The sequence below is a fragment of the Rattus norvegicus genome, chromosome 20 (genome assembly GCF_021556685.1).
Source record: "Rattus norvegicus strain SHRSP/BbbUtx chromosome 20, alternate assembly SHRSP_T2T, whole genome shotgun sequence".
NCBI lineage: Eukaryota > Metazoa > Chordata > Mammalia > Rodentia > Muridae > Rattus > Rattus norvegicus.
In genome coordinates this window covers 11,520,903-11,545,979 of record NC_141553.1, presented here as the reverse complement: position 1 = coordinate 11,545,979, position 25,077 = coordinate 11,520,903, and the positions used below count along the sequence as shown (strand labels likewise).

Here is a 25,077-nt window from a genome sequence, read left to right as displayed (position 1 = left end):
TGGTTTTGAGCCACCATGTGGTTGCTGGGAATTGAACTCAGGACCTCTGGAAGAGCAGTCAGTGCTCTTAACCGCTGAGCCATCCCTCCAGCCCTCGGCCCAATCTTTTGATTGACAGGTTACCCACAATGCTTTGAAAATCTCATACACACACACACACACACACACACACACACACACACACACACACACACATATCACCTGGGACAAAGAACAAAGAGAGGAAATAGTAATGCCCCTCTCAACCCAGAACCACTCTCAACAGAGCTGCCCGCAGGCTCTGGGCCCAGTGGCCCTGGAGGGAGTCACATTGCCACACCAGGCTCCCACCCCCCTCCCCGAGCTGAGGACTGAACCCAGGACCTTTTGCTTGCAAGCGCTATACCATTGAGCTAAATCCCCAACCCCTTTAAATTATTTTTTTTGCTCTATTCCATTTTCAATTTGTTTTTGAATGTATATTGACGTTTTGCCTGCACGTATGCTGGGTGAAGATGCCCGATCCCCTAGAACCAGACAGTTGGGCGCTGCTCCATAGGTGCTGGGAATTGAACCCAGGTCCTCTGGAAGAGCAGACCGTGCGCTTAACTGCTGAGCCATCCCTCCAGCCCCAAGATAAATCTTAAAAAACAAAATAATGGAAGACGTTGCTCAGCGGGAGAGTGAGGTGTAACTCAGGAGACAAGACCTTCCCAGAATCCAACATGGGGCGGGCATTGGCTCTGCAAAAGCATTAGTGTCTTCACCCCGCCCTCTGTCTCCTCAGCGCGCTGGACTGGGAGTTCTTCTCGGTGGGAGAAGATCACTTCCTGGTGGTCGCGAACTCCTTTGACGGAAACACCTTCTCAGTGAACAGTATTATTTACAGGTAAGGACCGCTGAAGGTCAGGGGTCATCCTCCCATCTCAGGGTTCATCGTATGGGGTTGGGGGAGGGGAATTTCCATTCCCTTCAAGGGGGGCGGGGCGGAAGGTGACCCCTGGCTCAGAACAAGTCAAGACCATCAGCCTGAGGGTGCGCTTTCCCAAGTCCGACCAGGACAGGGAATCTGTCACCAGGCTGTATCAGCGACATCCCGAGGGCCACGCCCCTCAGGTAAAGACTGTCAGCTAACGACGCGTAGATGGATGGGCAAATTAGTGGGAATTTATGGGGCCTGGTTTTCCTCTAATATTGAGACACTCCCCTTGCTTTTTTTTTTTTTTTTGTCTAGTAGTTTTTTTTTTTAAGAATTATTTATTTTATGTATGTGCGTACACTGTAGCTGTCTTCAGCCACACCAGAAGAGGGCATCTGATCCCATTACAGATGGTTGTGAGCCACCATGTGGTTGCTGGGAATTGAACTCAGGACCTCTGGAAGAGCAGTCGGTTCTCTTAACCACTGAGCCATCTCTCCAGCCCTGTCTAGTAGTTTTTGAGTGCTTAACCACGAGTGGGGCGGGCTGCGTTCCCAGCCCTTTATCAGTCACCTGAAAACACTGCCAAATGGCTTTAAAGGGAGGAGTCTCAGGGCCCTAGCCACACTGGCTGTCTCTTCCATGAAGGTAGTGGCACCCTTACCTGGTAAGGCTTCAATAGCTTAGTTAGTCGCCTAACTAGCTCAAAGTTCCATCACTATCTTGGACAGCAGCAGTGGCAGCCAACCGTTCTGCTTTGTGGCTTTGATCTAAACTTTTTTTTTTAAGGTTTATTTATTTATTCTATATAAGTACGCTGTAGCTGTCTTCATGCACACCAGAAGAGGGCATCAGATCCCATTACAGATGGTGGTGAGCCACCATGTGGTTGCTGGGATTTGAACTCAGGACCTCTGGAAGAGCAGTCAGTGCTCTTAGCCGCTGAGCTATCTCTCCAGTCCTGTGGCTTTGATCTAAACGTCACAGCTAGGGAGGTGCCTCAGCCCGCCTGGCTCCTGATTTCCCTAGGCGTCCATAGCACTTAGGGCGGGAGAGGTTGACCTGCTGGTGTGATGACAGACAGTGAGAGATTTGTTTGGAGCAGAGCCACTGAGGTCAGACTCAGACTTTCTTCATCCCAGTTTCCAATTGCTGACTCAGAATTTCTGCAACCTTCTGGATTCCAACTGTAGCTCAGACTGGTTTCTGAGAGGAAGGGAAGTCTGTCTGTGACACCCTGTAGTAGTCTATAAGTTTATAAGCAGACGATGCAGCTTCTCTCTGCACCTGTCGCCAGGACAGTTTCTGGGACCTCTTTGTGATCCATCTCCCCTCACACTTACCTGCTTCTTCGGGTCTCCGCTCTCCTGAAATGCTTCGGTCACCTGCAGTTTATTAGAAAGTTAGGGCTTTGCTTGGACTTTCAGATTCATTGCTGTGGTCTTTTGAACATGACAGAGGTTTGTTAAAGGAGAGATGGCTCGGTGGCTAAGAGCACTTGCTCCTCTTTTTTATTTTTTATTTTTTCTTTTTTTCGGAGCTGGGGACTGAACCCAGGGCCTTGCGCTTGCTAGGCAAGCACTCTACCACTGAGCTAAATCCCCAACCCCTTGCTGCTCTTTCAATTTGGTTCTCAGCACCCACATGGTAACTCCCAATCATTCCACGCATGCAGTCTGGGAAGGTCACAGGACTATTCAAAATCGCAGGACACACTCCACATACACACACACACACACACACGCACACACACACACACACGCACGCATAAAATAAACTTAAGAGAAAAGTAAATTCACGTCATGCCACAGACCGTTAAGGCAACCCAGAGGGACTGGTTTCAGGTGGGCAAGGTGTCAGCAGATGACAAACAGACACAGACACAAGGTGGTCTTGGATCTGAGTGCTATTTTTCTATTCAAGCATCAGACTTTTATAATCATAAAGTGAAGCGAAAAGCAATGTTGCACATACACAGGAACAGAAAGGACAAAGGTCCCCGGGAACGGTTTTACAATGTTCTTATTAGATATTCATAGATTGGACCCAATTCCAAGAAATCAGTAAACCATTCATTTGCAAGTTGATGTTATCTCTAACGTTTGAGACAGTAGCCAAGTTGGCAAGCCACACAGTGGTACCTGTAGTCAGCAGTCAACTATCTGAGATTTTACGGTAGCCTTTCTGTTGCTTTGTGAGCTACCAAATTAGATTCATCGTATATGGGCTTCTTCCTCCTAATTTCCTCTAATATATTTAATTCCAACACTAACTCTACTTAGGGGCTGCTGTAACTGTGTAATGATACTAGCTCTATTCTCTTTAAATAATCAACACCATGGGGGTCACGACTGTGCCAATTCCCCCATAAATGGGAGTGAATAATGTGATACCTTTTCTCCGTTGTGACTGATCCATCGATTGCCAGATTCATCATAAACTCCTGTATATGGCAAGGGATCAAGGGGAGCACGCATTGGCCCCATCCTCCTTACAGGGGCGAAACTACCGGTCTCCCTGCTATAAGCCATGCCATCTGCCATCCAGGAATCTCTTAGGGATGCCACAAAGCCCCCTCTTTTTAGAGATTTCAGGGTCCTATAAAGGAAACTCATAAGAGTGAGTGACTGGAATAATTTCCTGTCTAACCATCCCCACTCTTAAGGGCTATATGTCTTTACAGGGGACTCTGGTAAAGCAATTCTTACCACTGTAGTTCAGCCAAAAGTCCCTATTCCATAAGATAAATGGTGACATTTTCCCACAGAAAGGCCAAATCCAAGTACTTTTGCACTTTCTGTGATCTTTCTTTGTCATGGGTGGATAATAGGGCAGGACATGCCCTGAGCAAAAGTACACAGGGTAGAAATGAGATAGCAAGAAAAGACGTTCCAAGCATGGCAGCCACAACCCGTGAAGCACGTATCCTTCTGAGAGCGCAGCCAACCCCTCCAGGAGACTGACTTCCTTGAAGTCGTCACCTCGGGTGAGCATGCCAGGCTTTCGCCCAGTCACACAGACTCTACTGGAGGGAGTGTGGCAACATTGAAGAATAATGGTGGCCAAGAACCTTTTGAAAAGACTTGGGAGATGTCTCAGTAAAGCGCCTACTGAAAAGGACCCAAGGTCAATCCCCACCCCCCACCCCACCTACGAAAGCCATCCCATGTGTGTAATCCCAGCACTGGGGAGGTGAAGAGAAACCCATCTCTGGAGTTCTTTATTCAGCTGTACCAGCCAATATGATGAGCTGTGGGTTCCGTGAGAGATCCTGAGGAAATGGGAGTGATTGAGAAAGATACCCCAAGTCTCTCTCTGACCTCCACACGCATGTGCATGCAAACCAGGACACACCACACACACACACACACACACACACACACACACACACACGCGCGCGCGTAGATATTCACACACACAGACACGATCACATATAACACACACATACACACATGAACACACACAGACATAAACAAACACACACAGACATAAACAAACACATACACATAGACACACACAGATATACACAAACACACACACATAGACATACACACACTACACGTATACACACATAGACACACACATGAATACACACAGACATAAACAAACACATATACATAGACACACATACACACATAGACACACACAGATATACTCAAACGCACACACATAGACATACATACACACCACACACATAGACACACACAGACATACACAAACATACCACACATACATACACACATACATACCACACATATACACACACATGCACATAAACAGACACAGACACACATACACATTGACACACACAAATATACACAAACATACACACATAGACATACACACACCACATATACACACATAGACATACACACACCACATATACACACATAGACATACACACACCACATATACACACATAGACATACACACACGTAGACACATAGAGACACATACATACACATACCACATACACACCACACATACATACACATACACATACATACACATAGACACATAAGCACATATAGACACACATGGACATACACACACACACACACACACACACACACACATAGAAATAGTGAAGGAAAAACCTGTTACTGTGTAAATAAACTAGGGTGGATTTTGCCTAAAATTGACAGGTGACTGGGCTAACATATGACTCAGTGGTAGGGCACTTGCCTGCTATGCCTGAGCCCTGATTCCACTGCAAAATATTTTTTTTTAAAGGCAGGTAAAATAGAATACAGCCCAGAACAACTAGAAATCTATAGTCACCTGATCCAATAAATTATTGAATTCCAAGTCAATGGAAAAGGATGTGTTGTGTATAAAATATCTCACAGGATTGCCTATCTACAACAGAGCAAAGGTATCATTACTTTATATCTATAGACAAAAATTAACTTTATACAGATTAAAAATCCAAACATAAGTTGGGCAGTGATGATGCATGCCTTTAATCCCAATGGTCGAGAGGCAGAGCAGGCAGATCTCTGAGTTCAAGGCCAGCCTGGTCTACAGAGATAGTTCCAGGACAGCCAGAACTACACAGTGAAACCCCATCTTGAAAAACAAGCAAAATCCAGATGTAAAACACTTCAACAAGAGAAGAGTAGAAACGCAAAATGATCTCCTGTCACAGTCAAGCATGGAGAAGGTGCCGTCTGGGAAGGTCGCAGGACTATTCAAAGTCAGAGAGGAGTCTCTCACCACACACAAGCCTCAACCCTGCCCATCAGCATCAAGCAGATGTTTTTAACCTAGGGAAACGGGTGAAAGCCTCGGGCAGGAACATCCAGGAGGACACGGTGGAGGGCATCACTGTGCTGAGATAGCCCAGCCCCACGGGTGACAAGGCTGGCTCTCATAATGTGGCAGAGCGTGCCGTCACCTGCTGGGTTTGAGGGTCAGCACCTTCTGACAAAATCCTATTGGAAAATATTGACATCAGAGGCACTGTGGCTCAGTGTGAGGCTGCTCTGGGATCTGGGATGGGGGGCAGTTTCTCCCCTGGGCCTCAGTTTTCCCCTTGACCCTGGGAGCACCAGTGCCAAGGAGGGGACCAGGGTGACGATCTCTCTCTCTCTCTCTCAGGTGGCAAGGCTATGAGGGCTTCGTGGCAGTGCACAAACTCCCCACCTTCGGCTGCCGCGACTGGGAGGCCTTTAACACCACTGCCGGTTCTTACCTCATCTACTCCAGTGCCAAAGAGCCCCTCTCCAGGGTCCTGAAGCTGAGAACCGACTGAAGTCACCCTGGACTCCGCTGCCTCCCTCCAACCCCCACCAGCTAGATGTGTGCAGCAGGCAGGACCCATCCAGCTCTCTCTGGTCCTGGGGCAGGTGAAGGTGTCTGTACACCTCTCTACTACACTCTCTGAGCTGGCTCTTTGCTCCCTCCCCTGGCTGAGGGGGGCACTGTACCAGAACCACAGTCCTGGTGACTGGCGGCCATATTTCAGGTGACCCTGGGATCCTTCAGGCTGAGGCCCAGGGCTGCCACCCAATCTTGGTGCTCCCAGCCTGTTCCTGCAGGAATTCTGCCTTAAAGGGACAGTGGCTATTCACAGTTTACCTCAAATACATAGGCCCTAGAAGTCTCTAGGGCTCCAGCTCTCCCAGCTACCCCTGCTGTGCAGCCCCGATGCACGTGCCACGACCAACACCTATTTATTGTATCTTATCTATATAGAAATATATTTATATTGTTCTTTACAAAATATCATGGATGGCGTCCTTTTTGGGGGGGGCTCAGTAGTGGACACATGCGGAGAAAAGCATCCTTCTGTGGGGGGATTCTTCCCCAGATGTCAGTTTATTCATAAAAGCATGGGGTGGGGGTGGCAAAGTTAGATCAAGTCCTGTGTGATATGTCCCTCTCCTCCCTCGGGAGCCCCATCATGGGGACATGGGTGGCTTCTCTAGCTGCACTCCAACATCAACAAGGCTGTGAGCTACTTATATACACACGGACCCAAGGCCTTCCAGAAACGGCCAGCTTGCTCCTTCCCATGGCCGGGCCAACCATAAGACCCCCTATGCTTCTCTAGATAGTTCCGGACATGGCACAGATACATTTCGATCCTTGAAGGACATCACAGAGGGCAGGGGCACTGAGTAGCGCAGGAAGCAATAAGGCTTTGAGGGATGTCCCTGTGGAAGATACAAGGGCACAGGCCTCCCACTTCACGTCCTGGAGTCCAGAAACCATTGTAAGAGTCGGAACCAGGAGGCACGGCCAGGACCAAGGCTGCTATGGGCACATTCAGGGGTTTTGCCAGGTTTAATGGCACTCTTAAGTGCCAGGTGGATGTCGAGCAAGGGGCCTGAACCATCTGTTTTATAGGTTAGATGTTGGCACCTGCATGGTCACCAGAGTATTGCTCAAGCATTACCGTGAAGCCGAGACTCTCTCTTACACACATGCATGCAGTTCACAGAGGCTGACACAAGAGAGCAGTGCAGAAAGATAGAGCAGACGTACGCTCCAGGTAACTTTTTGGTTTTGTTGTTCGGGTTTTAATTTTCGTTAACACGGTCTCATGTAGCCCCGGCTGGCCTAAGATTTGCTATGTAGCTCAAACTGGCCTTGAGCTCCTGTTCCTCCTGCCTCGGCCTCCTAAGTGCTGGGGTTACAGACGTTCTTTCCCTAACGGCTGACTCCAAATCAGAAATGATGCAACCATAGGTTATCTAGGGGGTGAAGGGGGAAAGCCAGCACTGACTGAAAAAGCCCGGAGCACACCAGCTCTCACACTGACCCAGGAAATAGGAAGCCCAGCCGGGCCAGCACAAGGAAAGAAACCAGTTTCAGTCGTCAGAGTTACCTCCCCAAAAAGCTGATTATTTGATTTCCTTAAACACATCTTTTAAAGCCCGATGGCTTTCTTGCTGGGTAAGTTCATCGCAGCAATCGTGATGGGCTGCCCACTGATTCTGTTTTGGAGTGGTTCTGCTCCAAAACTGAGCTCCCAGCCCAAGAAATAAACAGACCCGCACAACTTGCCCAGTGGGAAAGACAGGCTGCTTGCTGACCCACCTAGCACTTCCTCAGGACAGCCCCAAGTGGGCTGGGCCAGGTGTCCTCAGGAATCCATGGTGACGGTGGTGTGTGACAATAAACAGGTTTTAAGAGCATCACCGGGCAAATCTGTTCCTTGTGTGGCCACCCTCTGGAAGCCGTAAACATATCAGCGGCAGTCTTTGCTCCTGGCTTCTAAGCCTTGCTTCCTACAAAACTGGCCAAGGACCGCCAGCCATGTGTGGACACACCCATGTCACCTATCCCCCCCGAACTGGGCATGATCTAGGTGGTCCTGCCGTGGCATTGTTTGCTCTGAATGTCATTGTTCCTTTGTGTTGAAATTGCTAGGGTTTGCTCTTTGACCTCTCTGTTACCAACATGGACCTTTGTCCCATGCCCAATGATGGGTTAATAAAAGGATAAAGAGAGAGGGGATATGTTCTATGGAGGCGTGGTGAGGTCTGAGGAAAGGGGGTGTCTCAGCGCGCCCATGCTGAGACATCCCTTTTTCTAGAGGGATCAGTCACACGTCAGTATAGTCAGTATAGCATAGAATAGAGTTTATTCAGGACATGGGGTGGGGAGTTAAGAGGATACCAGGGTAGAGAGAGAGAAAGAGGGGGAGAGTAGAGGCTGGCCATGAGCACTTGGAAAGAAGGGACAAAGGGGGAAGAGGGTAAGGGAGCAAGAGAGAAGAGCAAGAGAGAGGAGGCGGCAAGCAGCCCCTTTTATAGTGAGTCAGGCATACCTGGCTGTTGCCAGGTAACTGTGGGACTGGAGCTTAGACAGAATGCTAACACCCAAGATACCCCACCCACATATACACATATGCCTACCTTCCCGTAGGTATAAAAGTGCAAAGACATGTACACACATGTATGCACATGTGCACACACACCTCCAGCCCATCCTAGCCATGGACTCTGTCATGAGCAGTGGGTCCCAAGACCCCTTCTACATGTCTGGCTCAAGTATGAAGCGCAGCGCTCCATCCCAGTTGAGCCAAGATGGTCCTCTTCCTACACTCTTCTGCAAGAGCGAATGCTACATGGTTTGGATGCTGTCTAACAAGTGTGCTGTCCAGTGGGACCCATCCAGGTCACATACCTTTGTCACCTGCTCAACTTGTGCCTGCCTCGCCCGCTGCCTCAACAGACCCATGCTCCCCTACAGCTGTACTGTCCTTCCTTGAGCTCCTCAAGTGGCTGCAGTCCCTACTCCTCGCTAAGCAGACTGTGGTTTGCTCTCTACATTCCTGCTCACCAGCCTTTGGCCTGCAGTCACTCCCAGGAGGCTGCAGGGAAAGGTGGTAGAGGAAGGCAGCTGTAGCTGGTGGCCACTCACAGGATGGCTGGGCCATGGGACAGGTTGATTACAAACTACAGAACCACCTCCCACAAGATCAATTTCAGGGTCTTCGGTTCTCCCAACCAAAGCTCACGGCTCTCAGATAACCAACGGTTATTGCTGACCCTGGTCCAACCAGCCACCAAATGCTGCCCTGTGTTGCCATACAGAGCTCACAGACACTATGGAAAGAGAGGCAGCCCAACGAAGGAGAATGGGAAGACTCGTGGAAGGTCTGTGTGTAGGACTGTGGAAGGGCGGGAGAGGGTGGACAGGAAGCTACAGAAGCAGAAAGGGAAGCAAAGGTCCTCTTGGCTGAGAATGGCTTCTGAGAGCTGAGCCTGGTTTCTACCATCTCGTGTCAAAGGACAGACAGCAAGCTGGTGATGGGCAAACACCCATGTCATGTCTGCAAAATAGGAATTAGGTAGAGCACTGTGTTTTCACAAAGTCAGTGGCCTTAGCCAATAGTTTCCCCAGCTCTGTCCAGCACAAGACCAGTTAGCCATGGCATCCTCAAGTACTTTTCTTGGCAATGGCCACAGGATCTCTGTTGGCAATGATCACAGGACCATTGTTGGCAATAACCACAAGATCTCTGTTGGCAATGATCACAGGACTATTGTCTGCAATGACCACAGGACCTCTGTCGGCAATGACCACAGGACCGTGGTCAGCGATGACTACAGGACCATGGTCAGCAATGGCTACAGGACCATGGTCAGCGATGGCTTCAGGATTTCTGTCAGCGATGGACACAGGACCGTGGTCAGCGATGGCTACAGGCCCATGGTAAGCAATGGCCACAGGACCTCTTCATCAATGGCTTCAGGACCATGGTCAGCAATGGCAACCTGAAGTCCTTTTCTGCTGTGTAAGGAAACAAGCATGGGTTCTGGGATTGGGGTGGGACACTTGTAGTGGCCACTGTACTGCTGAATGTCCCCATGGGTTCGTCTCTCTTCTCCCCCTCTTTTCTCATTTTTCTCTTCTCCTTTCCGTCCTTCTTCTCATCTTTGTCCTTCTTCTCTCATCCCTCTCTGCCCCCCTTTATCTTCCCTGTCCTCTCCCCTCTTCCTCCCATTCCCAACCTCAGCAGGACCAGCATCAAGACATAACTAGAAGGTGACCATGGAGAGAGGTTCAAGAAAGTCCTTACCCCACAACTTGGCATCTGGCCTCAGACTTTTCACCTCCAGGAGCCTAACAGGGGACAGAAGGACAGGATAGGCCTTTCCCGCTTAATCCTCTGTAAGACAGAACTGTGTGCAAAGCTCACCTCCACCACCACCCCCAGAAGTACCTAGCTAAAGCTGCCTGCATGCCCCGGATGTAAACTAAGGAAGCCACAAAATCGGACTGCAGGCCACCAAGTGCATGGACAAACCTTCCTGTCCTGGTCCAATATGTGTGTCATTTTTAGGCAGTTCTCATCCAAACCCAAGAGCCACCCTTCCTAAGAAAGTGCATGGGTACCTCAAAAAGAACTGAACAGAGACCCTGGGACAGGAGGGAAGTAGCCTCAGCTCCTAGCCCACCCTTGGCAGACACTCAGCTATGGCTAGTTTGATCTGGAAAGCTCCGAGTGACAGGGCTGGAGGGCAGTGCCTGCTTGCTTGCTAAGCATGTGCCAGGGCCTAGGTTCAATTCTGAGTACCAAGGGAAGTAGAAAGGGTAGAAGGGAGGGAAGAAGGGAGGGAAGGGAGGGAAGGGAGGGAAGGGAGGGAAGGGAGGGAAGAAGGCTGGTTCAAGTTCCAAGTATGGGACATGAATGTTTCTAGAACTTCCCTGTCACCCCCTGGGGTGAGGGTTGACTCTCTGAAAGCAATGATCAGGGGCCACGAAAGACAAGTGTGTGAAGGGATTGGGGAAGGTGTAATTTTGCTTGTTTCAAACCGCCGGTTGGTGGAGATGTAGACCCAGCACGAATTGCTCGTACAGCAATGCTTCATCTTGCTCCACCCACTCCTCTAAGCTGACACAAGCAGAGAGACCACAAAGGGTCATTTGCCCAAGAAGATAGGGCCAGATACCAACCTCTAGAACAGACTGAAGTGACAGGGCTGGAGGGCAGTGCCTGGGAAATGACCCCTATGTCCACCAAGGGGATGTCACACCAGCAGTCAACAGAGGTAACCCCTTCCTAGGTCCTTATCCATAGCTCTCTAGACAATGACAACAGAATGAGTCAGCCAGCACCCCTAAACCCGTGCACCATGTCTTGCTTGCTTTTTCTTGGAACATGAGCTCTGGGGGCATTCTGGGCAGCTTCCCACTAGCTCACACCTTGCCAAGCCTGAGAGAGTGGGGACACCAAGGGCTGTTGATCTTGTTCACCATGGAGGGGACCTGGTGAGGTCTAGGCCAAGCTCTGAACATTAGAGCCCCTGAGGTCCAGGGGGCATGTGTCCAACTGTCTCAGGATCCACTGTGTTCGGGGTAAGTGGGGGTGAACCATAGCAACCTCTCCTCTGCCTGAGTCTCCCCTCCCTAAGGGCTTGCTGCTGCTATGGCTTCAGGTCCCTTAGATGGTGGATGTGCTTCATTCAGAATGTGAGGGAGGGGGTAAGATGGCCTCCACTGGTCCCAACGGCAGCACCTGGCTACTTCTGATGGCTAATGCCACCCAGTGACCGCTTGGGTGTCCACTCCCTTTCCGGGCAGTGTTGTTGCCATGGTTACCAGTGGAGAGCCAGTTGAAGCTTGAAGCATCCTGCCCCTGACGATGGCGGCCAGGCAGACAGGCTGAGTGCACGAACGTGAACTGGTCTGCTTTGCCTCACGCACTGGCGGCTGGCCTTTCTTCCATCTGCGGTCAACCAAGCTCTGGTCTTTTGTTTTGACAACGCCCCCAAGGCCCAGTGGTTCCCAAGTGACGGCGTCTAGGCCAGCCATTGAAGATGCAGATACCAGCCCAGGCTGCCAGGAGCCAGCCACCCGTAAGCAAGATCAGGACTCCCCACGCCAGCCACTGTAAGAACCAACTAAAACACCCCTGAAAGCAAGCTGGCCCTGTGATGTGGTGGCTGTGGTCCCCTCCCAGTCAGTGGCTGTGTCCTAAGTAAAGAGTGTGTCCTGAGAACTGCTGCTAGCCCAGTGCCAGACTCCCTCCCACAAGGCCATGGGATTTTGCTTCGGCAGGGCCTGGGCCCTCCCTGCCGGAGCTCCCTGAATTTGATTGAGCCCCACCCACGCCCATAGCTTTGCCCTTGATGCCACCCAGAGACCCTTTCCAAAGCAGAGCCTTTCTTCTGAACCCCTCGGCCTGTGGTATGCAAGGCAGAGGGATCCACTGCAGCTACAAAATTCCTCAGAACCCCAGGAAGGCAGCCACTACCTCTGGATCCTGGAAAAGTCAGGAAACAGATGCTGATAGCCTTAAGTAGGCAAAGGCCTCTGGAGGCCTGGGATGCGGGGAACACTTCCTCCAAAGACCACAGACACACTGTGCCAGGAATGAGGGAGGGATGCAATTATGGGCGACAAAATGTGATACCAACGAGCAATGCTTGCCTCTTAGTGTCTGCATGAATGTGACATTACATCTGTGTCTGCCTGGCTTATATGTAGTGGAAATGTGTGTGCGTGTATTTGTGTATGTGTGTGTATACATGTCTGTGTGTGTGTGTGTGTATGTGCGCGCGTGTGTTTGTGACACACACCATGGAAGCTCCTGGAGCCCTGCTCTGCCTACACTGAGAGTTCCCTAGGAGAGACAAGCCAGTCTGCAGGGAAGGAAGACAGGCTGACCAGTGATGTGAACACTCTTTAGGGCTTCCAGTCACATTAACTGAAAACTGACCTGGAGTGTAGAGGCTTGGTGGGGGGGATGCAGGGAGCTCCATGGCAGGAAAGCATTCTGTAGAGGGAAGGCGGTCTCATGCATCGTCCAGAACCCAGAGAACAGGCAGGATAGGAGGTAGGAAGGGATAACCCAGGCTGGTACCAGGCTATCCCCAGGGACACAAGTCTCCAGGCAGGACACCTGGGAACAGCGGTTGCAAAAGTTGGTGAGGCAGGCAGGGAGGCACCCGTGACCTCATTGCAAGGATACGAAGCTAGCTGTCAAGAGGCAACAAGCATCAGGAGAAGGTTACGGCCCTTGAGAAATCAAGTCCTGAAATTCAGAAGTTCTCTCTGGCACGACAGTGTTGTCTAGAAGCCTAAAGAGCACTGCTTTGTGGGAGCGCCCGCTCTGCGGCTATTCAGGGGCTGCTCGCCCAGCCTGGAGGCCACACTGAAGAGTTAGTTCTCTTGCAGAGTGCTGACAATGATGACCACTTCCTAGGGTATGGTGGTGGGATTCTGACGTTCACCAATTTCCTGGGTGTAGAGCCATTGCAGTAAAAATAAAAAAGGAACGTTTTCTATCAGTTCTTGCCAGCCAGATTCGCTCACTCCGGCTGCTACTCTGCCACATGGTCTGCAAGCCGCCCTCTCCTGGCTGTCTCCCTTTTAGCCACCCTCTCCACGCGGTCCCCTAGGCGGTAGTTACCATGCTGCACACACACACACACACACACACACACACACACACACACACACACACACACACCCCTACCTTGTTCTGTGGGCCCTGTGCGTTCTCACTCTGCGCAGGCAACAGAACCAGATCCTCACGTTCCAACCGCCTCTCAGCCATTTCTTTCACACGCTGTCCTCTTTAGCCAGGTAGAATCGAAGTTCCAGAAACTTGTAATTTAGCAATCAGATTTGCATGCTAAATTCTCAATCCACAATTCATCCACACAATAAGTTCACTGCTAATTGATAAAGATATAAACTGCCAGGGCTGGAGAGATGGCTCAGCGGTTAAGAGCACTGACTGCTCTTCCAGAGATCCTGAGTTCAAATCCCAGCAACCACATGGTGGCTCACAACCATCTGTAATGGGATCTGATGCCCTCTTCTGGTGTGTCTGAAGACATCTACAGTGTACTTATATATAATAAATAAATCTTTAAGAAAAAGATATAAACTTCCCACTTAGACAAGATAAAATCGATCTAGTTCACCTAAATCTGAACCATCCTCCTCCATAGATCCCCTTGATCTCCTTGATCCCCTCTTCCTCCTCTCTCCCACCTTACAAAAACTTTGTCCCCACTCTCTACAATCCAATCCTGTATCTCCTTGACATCAATCTACATAAGAGCCTCTGCACGGTCAGAGTCAAGGCACCATGGTGTAAGCTGATTCCCATAACTCCTGGAAACTTAATGACTATTAATAATCTATGCCAATCAGTTGTCTAGTTACTTGGAGATGCCCTACCAGCTTCGAGGACCTGCAGACAGAGGTTGGCAGGGTTGTGAGGGTCAGGTATGGGTTAGAATGGAAGACAGAATCCTGGTCAGCAGTTTTCAGCACAAAAAGCTTTATTGAGGGCTCACAGAAAGGCTGAGAGGGGGGGGGGGTGTCAGGATCAGAGTCAGGACTGAACTTCCAAGAAAAGTAACTTGGAAGCTATCCCAGGAGCCTAGTACCCTGAGAGCTGCCATGAGCCCAGAACGTCTTCTCGGTCTGAGACTTACCACCCCTCAACCTCCCACCGCACCCAAGGAATTCAATTTAGAGCCATGTCTTAGGCTAACTAGTGGGAGGGAAAGAGCCCAAAGGAGCCAGTGGGTGGGACCTGGGATGATAGGTTTACACTGATGGGGGTGGGGCAGGACACTGAGCTACGTGGTAAAAGAAAAGAAAAAAAAACAAACCACCCACGGTGTCTGAGGGACATTTAGGCACCTCTCTCTCCTGTGTGGCAAGACCCCATCTACCTTCCAGAGGGTAGGGATGCACAGAGTAGGGGGTACTGACCCAGAGTCCTGGCGATCTAGAGGGTCTGTGTAGAGTTGGGGAATGAGAGAAGGAAGGTGAAGCTGGTGGAAGCCGGTGGGATCCAGGGAGAAAGACAGCTTCAATGCTACTACCCCTCCCCCCACTCCACCTCACCCCGGTCTGCAAGGCTCCATCAAAGGTTCCAGCCTCATATACTTGTCCTGTGAGCTGGTCATGGGAGGGAAGGGAAGAGTCTATAAAAAAAGACATGGAGTGGGACAGCAGGGAGATAAGTCTCTGAGGCAGCAGGATGAGCAGGAGAGTGCAGAGGTCTCTAGGGTTTTTCTAACAGGACAGGGGCATGCTCTCTCCAGGGTCCATACAAAGAGACCCTCCCCTGTCTCCTCTTCCCAGCAGGAGCCCTATAGATACACAACCAGGTAGGACTGAGCCCTAGGCTAAGAGCAGCAAGTCTGGCAGTGAGTCGGACAGCCTGGGAAAAAGCCCCACCCCTGTGTATCTAAAGGGCCCAATGCGGTGTTTCTGGGACAAGAGCGGCCAAAGCCCTCACCACCCAGCCAGCCTCCAACCATATTCTTTTCTGACCTAGTCGTGCCAGACAGTGGCAAGCTCCTAAGAATTAAGTAGGATGGGAGAAAGACTGCAGGGGCCAGCTACCTCCCAACTTGTGCCCTCCCCACCCCCGGACCCCGTCTGGAAAGCTACCCTCCCCACACCGGATCACACCACACAGTAAGAGGGACGAAAGCCATACCCTCTGCACCAGCACCTCCGGGAGTAGGTGCCAGGCTAGAGGTGTCCCTGTCCGTGGGACAGACATAGTGACTTCAGCACTGCCGCAGCATCAGGATAGCGCACCACCACCACCACCACCACCACCACCTCCACCACTCCCACCCCCACCACCCCCGGCCTTAATCCAAGCCCTCATCTCTGGCTTTTTAGCCTCTCTTCCTTGGCACAGAACCCTTCAAGGTCCAGATCATTCTGCCCTCAGCACCTGCCTCCTCTGAACACCTAACTGGACACCATGTGTTGAGCATGTCCTGTGCCACGGAGGGCCAGGCAGCAGTCACGCCAAGGGTCTGGTGTCCCTAAGGAGGCTGCCTCGAGATTCCAATTCTCATGGAACCTCTTGACCCTGACACCAGTGCAGCTTGGCCCAGTGCAGTGAAGGACTAGTGGGCAACTTGGGATCTCATCCCGGGCACCAGATTGGTACTCTGTTCACACCACACATGCTGGGCACGGTAGCCCCACGGCCACCATGTTGGTGTGGGCATTCAGTAGTGGACAAAGTCTGGAATTCATTGAGCGGGTTTTCTTTTTCATATACGTCTGAAGCCGACAGTCATGTGGCCTCGGGCAACCGTGTCATGTGGTGACAGAACTGTGGGCCACAGTGATGGTAAGACCACGTCAGGCCAGGCCCCCAAACACAGTCTCCCCCTGCCCCTGCAGATCACAAGAGAATCTGCAGCAGAAACAGAAGCCGCATTCAATTTCTGCTCGGAGAAGTGTCTAGACCTGACACTCAGCACACACACACACACATGTACACACACACACACACACACACACACACACACACACACACACATTCTACACTCATTTGCTTCTCCCGGATACTCAATGTAGCTTAGGGTACAAACATTTATACAAAAAAAAGACAATAAATGACAAAACTGGAAGTCATTGGAGTTAGGGGGCTATAGCATCTACCCCTGAACATGAAGTAATTACAGGTAAGAAAGTTGATCAGTGAACTCTGGGATTTCAGCGAGGTGAAGAGAAGGTTCTTGTTGCTAGAGAAAAGCATTCCTCTTGACTGGCATGGGAACCTCAAACTCCAGTCCCTCCCCTTCTGAAGAGAGCTGCTTTAAATACTGGCAGTAGGACAGCAAGGCACAAGAGCCGCCGTGATTGGCAGGCTTCCACTGCCCAGGCACGGGATGGAAGCTGGGGCAGCCCATAAGAGGTCTGGCAGCTGGCATAGCCATGGTGAGCCTGCGCTGGACCTTTCTTATGTTTTCTCTATTTTCTCCCTTTCGATGGACTGAAATTTTGGCACGGGGGGCAACTAAAGAACTCCCAGAACAAAGGTCAGCGCAGGCCAGTGCAGGCCGGTGCAGGCTATAACCTCTCTGGAAAGGTCTAGATTGCCGGTACTTTGCTATGGGAAAGGGGCGACATCTTTGTTCAGATGTCCTAGGAGGGCAAGGGTAAACAGATTTAGCCATTCCCCAGTGGCAAAACTGCTGACGCCATCCTCCCCACCGGGGCCCCATCCTCAAGTGCACAAGTATTCACTTCCCACAGCTCCGTGTGAGAAAGGTTGGCAGCTCAGATGGCTCACAGACCCGTACCACAGGCATCCTGGGTTTAAAGTGCCTGCTAAAACCAGCCCTGACAAGACTTTCCATTTCTCGCAACCTCCATTTACGCACCCAAGAGGATGGGCAACCCCCGCTATAGGGTTAGGCAGTGGCTGCAGGGACCAAACGCCAACTATGAAAGTGCCTTTGGGGCTTTGCGGCTGCAGTGCACCTCCCTGGAGACACTAGAGCACCATCACCTCCACCGGCTGCAGAAAGCAGGGCAGCCAGGCTCAGCGGCCCACCAGAGGCGGGTGCTAGGGCACAGGGCTGAGAGGCTCCTTGGAGACTGGAGCACTAGGCAGGGACTTGAGGTACTCCAGGTGTCGTCTGGCATCCTCCTGGTTGTGGCGTACGTAGTACACTACATAGGCAATCACCATGGTGAACCAGCCGAACATGGTGACCAGCATGGCCACGTCGGTGGTCTTCCGGTGGGTGCTGCAGAAGCTGGCACCCGAGTCCAAGACCTGGATCAGAGGTTTGCCCACGAACTGCTCCTGTGCTGAGGTGTGGCAGGCAATTTCATCCACGGAGTCAGGGTCCAGCTTCAGTTCCCACAGGGCCTCCTGCAGGGCACACTCACAGTGCAGTGGATTGTGGGACAGGCGGATCTTGGCGCTCAACTTGCCCAGCGCGTCCTTTGGGATTCTTCGGATGCGATTGTGGGATAAGTCCAGAAGCCTCAGGCCCCCAGCCAGACCTGAGAAGGCTGCTGGCCCAATAGCCTCGATGGCATTATGGGACAGGTCCAGCTCCCTCAGCTGGGGCAGATGCTGGAAGGCTCCATTGGGGACTCGGGAGATTCTGTTGGCATCTAGTTTCAAAAGCACCGTGTTGGCTGGGATGTCCCTTGGGATCTCCTGCAGCCCTCTCGAGCTGCAATGGACAGCCACGGCCCCGGCATGGTCGGGGCACTGGCATGACTGTGGGCAGGAGGCACCTAACCGTAAACAGAAGAGGATGAAGAAGCAAGACCCCTGGGAGGGGGCCAGTGGGGACGAGGGGCTCTGCCTGCCCCTGGGGCCCATCTTGCCTCCACCCGACCCAGGTAGCTCTTCTCTACTGGGATTTCCAAGCGAGCGTCCTTCCTCACGTTGCAGGCAGTCATCCAACACAAACTCTTGTGTCTTCGCCTGCGGAAGAGCCTAGCGGTCTCAGTTCTACAAGGAAAAAAAAAGAAAGGGAACTGAGGGTGACCAGCACTGTCCATTTCGATCCATCCAGGGAGGAAGGGAGTCATAGGCGCACCAGGTTTGAGGCAGGGTTGCTAGCTATCTAATATACCTGCTTTGTAACTTACTCCGGAAGATTTCGAAGGCCACCCACCCAGAGAAGCATCTCCCAGCTAAGTAAGGCATCCAGGGCTAACCGATGACTGGAGACTGGCCCTAGCGAGGTAGTTACCCAGTCCTAGCCTTCTGGTCACCCACCCATAGCTGGGGACACAAGTCTGGGCGGAGGCCCAGTATCCATCTCTCTCTCCCCTCCCCCAGCTCCAGGCTCAAGCTGGCGGAGGGCTTCCCTCCGGAAATGTGCGAGCCAGGTCGGGCGGGGCGGGTGGCCGCGTTCGCTAGTTTGTCCCCAAGCACTCGGCTACCTGTGACACCTTAAAGATTGCGGTCATCTATAGAGCTCGCCGTGCGCCCTGAAGCAGCAGCTCCACGCCCGCGGCGCTGGAGACACCGAAGAGGAAAAGCAGCCCCCTGCGTGTAGTGTGGGCTGGGCCGGGAGAGGCGGCAGAGAGCAGGGCGGCAGGGCAGGGACACTGGAGCTCCGCGGGTGGGAGGCCACGCGGGAGGATGGGAGCTTTACCTGAGCGGCCACGGCTGCTGTGTGCCTTCGGAGCTTCCCAGAGCCTGACCAGAGCCCTTCCGGCGCCTCGGCGACCCGTCCCGTGCCCACCCAGCAGCCAGTAAAAGAGGGCGGCTGGTAAGCCACGGCCGGAGGGGCGGGGGCCTTTGCGATAGGGGAGGGGCCGGCAAGAGAAGGGGCAGGGTGGGGCCGAGGCAAGAGGGGCGGGGTTTTGTATGTTGGGGCGGAGCCTTGAGGAGAAGGGTGGGAGGGGAGGGACGGATGGAGAGGGCCCTTGCGATGGGGACGGCGCGGGTGAGAAGGGGTCCTAGTAGAGGCGTTGGTGTTCCGTGTGTTGGGGGACCCGGAGTATGTCGTGGGTGGGAGGGGCCAGGTAAGGGCGTGGTCTGCGCGTGAGGGGCGGAGTCTCTAAAGGACTGTCCCGTGCGAGAGGAGGGGCTTATAGGAAGAGGGGCTGGGGAGGGGAGGGTCCTATTTGAGGAGGGTCAAGGCCATAGGGGAAGAGCCAGATAGGTGAGAGGCTGGGCAGGGGCTGGGGCCTGCGTAAGGAAGAGCAGAGCAGAGTTCCTAAAATCCTACGGGGCCAGCACACTGAGGGGAGAGCCCAAGAAGGGGTGCGCGGGGTTGTGGGCGAGGTTTGTGTGAGGGGCGGGGCCTGATGTGTAAACTGCACTGGCTGGGGCGGGATGTGGGCGGGGTCTGGAGGGGCGTGGGCGGGTTTAGGTACCGGCTTTCTAGGGCATTGGTAAGGGAAGTGTCCGTGGGCGTGCCACGTGGCTAAGCCCCACCCTGAGCAGCCCCACCGCATGAATGACGCCCCTCACCCCAAGTCTCAGGTCTAAGGTCGGAGCACCCTAGAAAGGCAAATGGGGGCGTCGACGCGGGACCTAATCCTCAGCCTGGAACCTATCACCACCGACCTCAGGAGGACCCCAGTCTCCCTTTGTCACCTGCCTTCCTAGCGCCGCGGGAGTCTGCGTTCTCCACGACTTCCATAAATGGCCTCCTATCACATAGGTTCTCTTTCTGCCTCCTTATTTCGTGGTTCACCCCGCTGAGTGGCTCTCTAGGTCCAGTGTGCCAGTTTCTGTATTGTAATCTGTTCAACTCTGGCCGGGTTTTAATCTGGGACTCTAACGGAAGGGCCATGGGAGCATTCTGCAGCAGCCTTGAGTGCATACTCCGGAAAGGCAGTGACTGAGCACGTTTGGCTCCGTGTTGCGCCCCCACTGACAACACAGGCACATAGCCAACAGCACCTGGTGGGCCAGTGGCTCTGACTGGGGACACTCTGGGTGTGGAGTGGTGGCTTGAGCTGTGGCATGGGTCTGTGTCACCCCAGAGGTTCATGGTGTGGTCTTGTTTTCTGTCTGCTCCATTTCTCTGCTTTTAGATGAATCGCTTGTTTTCCTTAATTTTGAGTTGCCAGAGTTCCCTGGAAACGCCCTCCTTCTCAGACACATAATTTGTAAATATTGTTTCTCAGTTTGTGCGGGCTGTCTTTCTATTCTCTTGACAGTTTTCCCCCACGGTTGGTTTCTAATTTTGAGGGACTCTAACTTAATTTTGAGGGAGTCTGACTCAGCGATCTTTCTCTGGTGGATAATGATTTTTGGGTATCTTCTGTAAGATGTCTTTGTCTAAGGTTAAAAAGCCACAGGGTCTTATGGACGTAGAGATCTTCATTTGAGTCTGGGTTTGGAAATGATCTGGGTAAGTAGTGTGAGACATAGTAAACAGCTCATTTTGTCTGTTGTTGAGAGGAACATCTTTTCTCGAGTTGATGAGAATAGTATTTTTTAGTTAGGAGTGGATGTTGGAATATATATTTGCTGAGAATATTTTTAGTTACAAGTGGATATATGCATGTATGTGTATGTGTGTGTATGTATATAATGAATACATTGTAGCTATCTTCAAACACACCAGAAGAGGGCATCAGATCCCATTACAGATGGTTGTGAGCCACCATGTGGTTGCTGGGAATTGAACTCAGGACCCCTGGAAAAGCAGTCAGTGCTCCTAACCACTGAGCCATCTCTCCAGCCTTGGTTTTTTGTTTTTTTTTTTTTTAAGTCTGTTAGCATTGGATTATAGCAATTGATCTTCAAGTGTTAAATTGGCCTGTGTTTGGGGATAAAGGCAACTTTGTTGGGATGTTATCGTCTCTGTACGCAGCTGAGCTGTTTTAACGTATTTACAAGAGCCGAAGTTTCCCCCTTAGCCTTATGTTTTGTATCAACCGGTCCTCTGCAGTTGTCAGCATAAAGGAGTTCATAACACACCCCTGTAAGGCTTTCCATGTTCATGAATGTGAGTGATTGATACTGTTCTCACACGTGACTCCTCCCGTGCTTTCTCTCTGATCATTCGGGAGAGACATGTATTGATTTTGTTGATCAACTCAGAACAACAATTTTTGGTTTAAGCGGCTTCTCCACTGTTTCACTTTCCCTCCCTTGATTTCCTCTCTGAACATTGTTCTGTCTCTTGCTTGCATGCATTCCTCTTCCCTTCCTAGTTGCCTCAGCTAGAGGCAGAGCTCCTGGGCAGTGTCCCCTTTTCCAGTATCCGAACTTCCTGTTGTCCGGTTTCTGCTGCATCCTAGAACTTCAATCCTTACGGGTTGTTCCCCGCCCCCCCCCCCCCCCCCCCGCCTTATCAAGTTTAAAATACTCTGTAACCTCTCACTTTAGTTTTTTTATAAATATTTATCTGTTTGTGTGGTCAGGTGAATGGCACCTGAGACCATGGAGGTCAGAGGACAGCTTGCTATAGTGAGAATTTTGGTTTCTTAAAAAACCCAGTTATGGTATGTGAATATATTTAGTTTTAGTCCTGGGTATGGGATGAGAGGCTGCTTCACAGCAGGTGATTATGGTTTGCCTCGTGCATTGGCAGGAGCGTGATTTTTGCCAGCTGCAGACAGTTTGTTTAATTCTGTGGATTCTGAAGAGAGTATAAATGAAAGAACCCAGAGAGGGGCTGTGGCAGCTGCCTGCTCCCCCTGCTGCTCCTGGCTGCTGTTGTAGGTTGACAATCCCGTCTACGAAGACTGGACTTGCCCCCAAAGAACCCAATACCCCTAATCAACAGGAAGTGACCTATTTCATTGGCTGAAAGAGATCTATGTCCCTTTCCCTTCTAACCTTCTTTCTCTCCTTCCTAGTGTTGGGGGGTTGGCAAGGGAAGGAATAAAGGTTGAAAGGGTGCTAGACGTAAGAATCATGAATGTGTGTGTGAACACACGTGTGTGTGTGCGCGCGCACGCGCGCGCGTGTGTGTATGTGTGTGTGTGCGCACGCGCGTGTGTGTGTGTATGTACACTGGAAGTTGATGTTGAATGTCTTCTTCAGTCTACCTGAGTTTTGAGACAGTATCACCAGCTGGCCAGCAAGCCCCAGGAACTCTCCTGTCTCCACTTCCCCGGCACTAAGACAACAGACACAAGCTGCCATGCCTGATTTTTTTTTTTTTTTTAAACACAGGCTCTGGAGATCTGAGCTCAGTTTCTCATGATTGTACAGCAAACACGTTACCAGCTGAACTCCCCACCCCGTCAAGAGTTTACTTTGCTCATTCTGAACCTATTCCGACCACCTGGGTTCTTTCATGTTGTCACTGTGTATCCCTGGAAGTCCACCTTGTGTGATGTTAATACAGCCCTGGGCAGCTTCCATTTGGGAAGTTAAAACAGGATGTCCCAATCTGTCCTTTCTTGTCACATACTGGAGCTTCCGTTTCAAGTCACTTCCTTCAGGGTCCCACAGGGCTGATGCACCTCTCAAAAACAATCAACTCCAAAGGAAAAAACAGCAACTCTAAGAAAGCTCCCTCCGTGTGGCCAAGTGTGCTGGCTGCTCTTCTCCCTGGAGAGCAATATCTTACAAGTGACTTACAGGAGGACTTTTTTCTGCCTCATAGTTAAGAGACTGCCATCCTGGTGGGGAAGGCATAGTATCCGGTGCCTGTCCATAGTCCAGAAGGCGGGATTGTTCGAGGACCAGGAAGCAAAGGCTTTGAACAGTGACATTCAGATAACTTTTTCCTTTTTCCTCTTTTACGCTACCCAAGTCCCCAGCCCACAGGGTGGTATGACCCAGGTGGTGGTACCCAGGGTGGGTCTTCCTGCCTCAGTTAAACTCTCTAAGAAACACCCTCACAAACATGCCCCGGGGGTGTTCTTCAGTCTTCTAGATGATTCTAAGTTCAGTCAGGTTAACAGTGACTAGTCATCACAGAGGGTTTATGTGATCAGACAGACAGTAGCTACCCACTGAGAAGGGTACAGCCTTGCTCTGGTGATGTCCTGTAGGCATAACGTTATTGTGCGCTATGTAAAGATTGTCCCTGTACTATTTGAATGCTTATTTCCAAGCCACCATATCTGGTTGCAATCCTTATTCTAAGAATCTCCTGTCTCGATGTTGTGTAAACTTGGCTCCCCAATTATTCCCTGATTGGTCAATAAAGAGCTGATCAGCTAGTGACTGAGCAGGGGAGAGAATAGAGCTGGGCTTCCACCCAGGGGAGGAGGAAGAGGAGGAAGAGGAGAGGGGGAAGGAGTGGAGATTACCCATGGGGAGAGAGTCCAGGATAGACCATAAGAAAACACCCGGAGCATAGAAAGCCATAAAATGTAAGTAGCACAGGGATTTTGCCTGGGTGGTAGCCAGATTGGCATGGATGTCTAAAATAGAGTAGTAACTGCTCAGTTATTGTGCCCTTACAGCTGTAAAATAAATATAATAGCCCAGTCTCAATTGTTTGGGAGCTAGCTGGGTAAGGGGAAAGCTGTAACACACATTATAAAATGCCACTAAAAATGCCCCATCCAGTGAGTCCAGGCTGTGAGAAAACATCAGACACACTGGAACTGAATAATACACCATCCAGAGGGACAGGATGCTCACCAATGAAAAGGTCATTACAGACAGCAGAAGTCTGAGTCACTGCTGCAGGTGGGGGAAGCTAAGAAGTCAGTGTCAACTGGCCTGAGTCAGTGTAATGAGATCCTAGGACAAATGACAGCCATGAGAAACCCAGAAAGATCGAGTCAGCGTGACAGCCAGACTATGGCTTTTAGGCCTGTGGTGGCTCCTGGCTTTGCTGGTTTGGTTTAAAGGGTGTCTGGGAAGCAGAAGACCTCTAAGCCATCTCTCAACATGTCTTTATTCCCTTGTCTACCTTCTCGGACTAGGCGTGGGCCTGTGACTTGGGTACATAACTTGAAGATTGGAGGCTTCGTCCCTGGCATGGTGCTTCTGGGAGGGGGCGGTGTCTCAAGTCATTGTGGAGGTACCCTTGATGAAAACCAGCTGCATCACTCTGCTGGTGGACATGAAATTGGTTCATTTTGCTCCCACATGCTCGCCCCACCCCCATCCCTGCGTCTTCATGGTACTAACACATGCAGAGACTCAATCACACGACAAAGGGTGGCCAAGGGGCTACCAGGCCAGGCAGAGCAGAGACAGTTGGTTTTTTTAGATCCATTTTCTCAGCAGTTTGGGCCAAATGGCCTCTTCTGTACCACTGGAATCCTTGATTCTCCCAGAAACCCTAGATCTCTCAGGATTCTTGGATCTCCAGGGATTCCTAGATCTTCTAGAATTCCCAGCTCTCTGCATTGTTTTGAAGCCTGAACTGGAAAAAAAAGACAGCCTAGGACGGTGCCCTCCAGTTTCCATGGAGCCACACAGCAGCCCTCACTGGACTACCTGTCGCTTCCCAGAGACCCTTTCACTGCTTAGCAAGTGACACCAATCAGACCACCTCCCTTGGGCCATCTAGGCCTCCTTTCTGGGAGCCAGG

The 25,077-nt window shown here is 51.2% G+C and overlaps 3 protein-coding genes and 1 long non-coding RNA gene across 6 annotated transcripts in view; 2 read left to right on the top strand and 2 right to left on the bottom strand.

Moving 5' to 3' along the window:
• Tspear (thrombospondin-type laminin G domain and EAR repeats) overlaps positions 1-6,623 on the top strand; it is a 172,923-nt gene extending 166,300 nt beyond the window's left edge. For all 3 annotated transcript variants that reach the window (NM_001432038.1, NM_001432037.1, XM_087597896.1), the window contains 2 exons: positions 767-868; positions 5,999-6,623. In NM_001432038.1, coding sequence (NP_001418967.1) covers positions 767-868; positions 5,999-6,152 — 256 coding nt within the window. In that variant the 3' untranslated portion in view covers positions 6,153-6,623. The remainder of the gene's footprint in view (positions 1-766; positions 869-5,998) is intronic.
• An 8,006-nt stretch (positions 6,624-14,629) lies between these two features.
• On the bottom strand, positions 14,630-19,403 carry Lrrc3 (leucine rich repeat containing 3). Its single transcript, NM_145679.2, is given in 2 exon segments — positions 14,630-18,611; positions 19,264-19,403. A coding segment is annotated over 1 exon segment (774 nt). The 5' UTR covers positions 18,480-18,611; positions 19,264-19,403; the 3' UTR covers positions 14,630-17,705.
• Positions 19,404-19,522: 119 nt separating this feature from the next.
• On the top strand, positions 19,523-23,753 carry LOC147998571 (uncharacterized). The gene is made up of 2 exons (XR_015645665.1): positions 19,523-19,557; positions 22,752-23,753. It is a non-coding gene; the product is annotated as an uncharacterized LOC147998571 (long non-coding RNA).
• Positions 23,754-24,415: 662 nt separating this feature from the next.
• The window catches only part of Trpm2 (transient receptor potential cation channel, subfamily M, member 2), a 50,388-nt gene continuing 49,726 nt past the window's right edge, over positions 24,416-25,077 (bottom strand). Inside the window, exons 34-35 of the transcript XR_015644601.1 lie at positions 24,672-24,909; positions 24,416-24,591 (exon numbers count right to left, since the gene is read on the bottom strand). The gene's annotated coding sequence lies outside the window, so the exon portion shown is untranslated. The remainder of the gene's footprint in view (positions 24,592-24,671; positions 24,910-25,077) is intronic.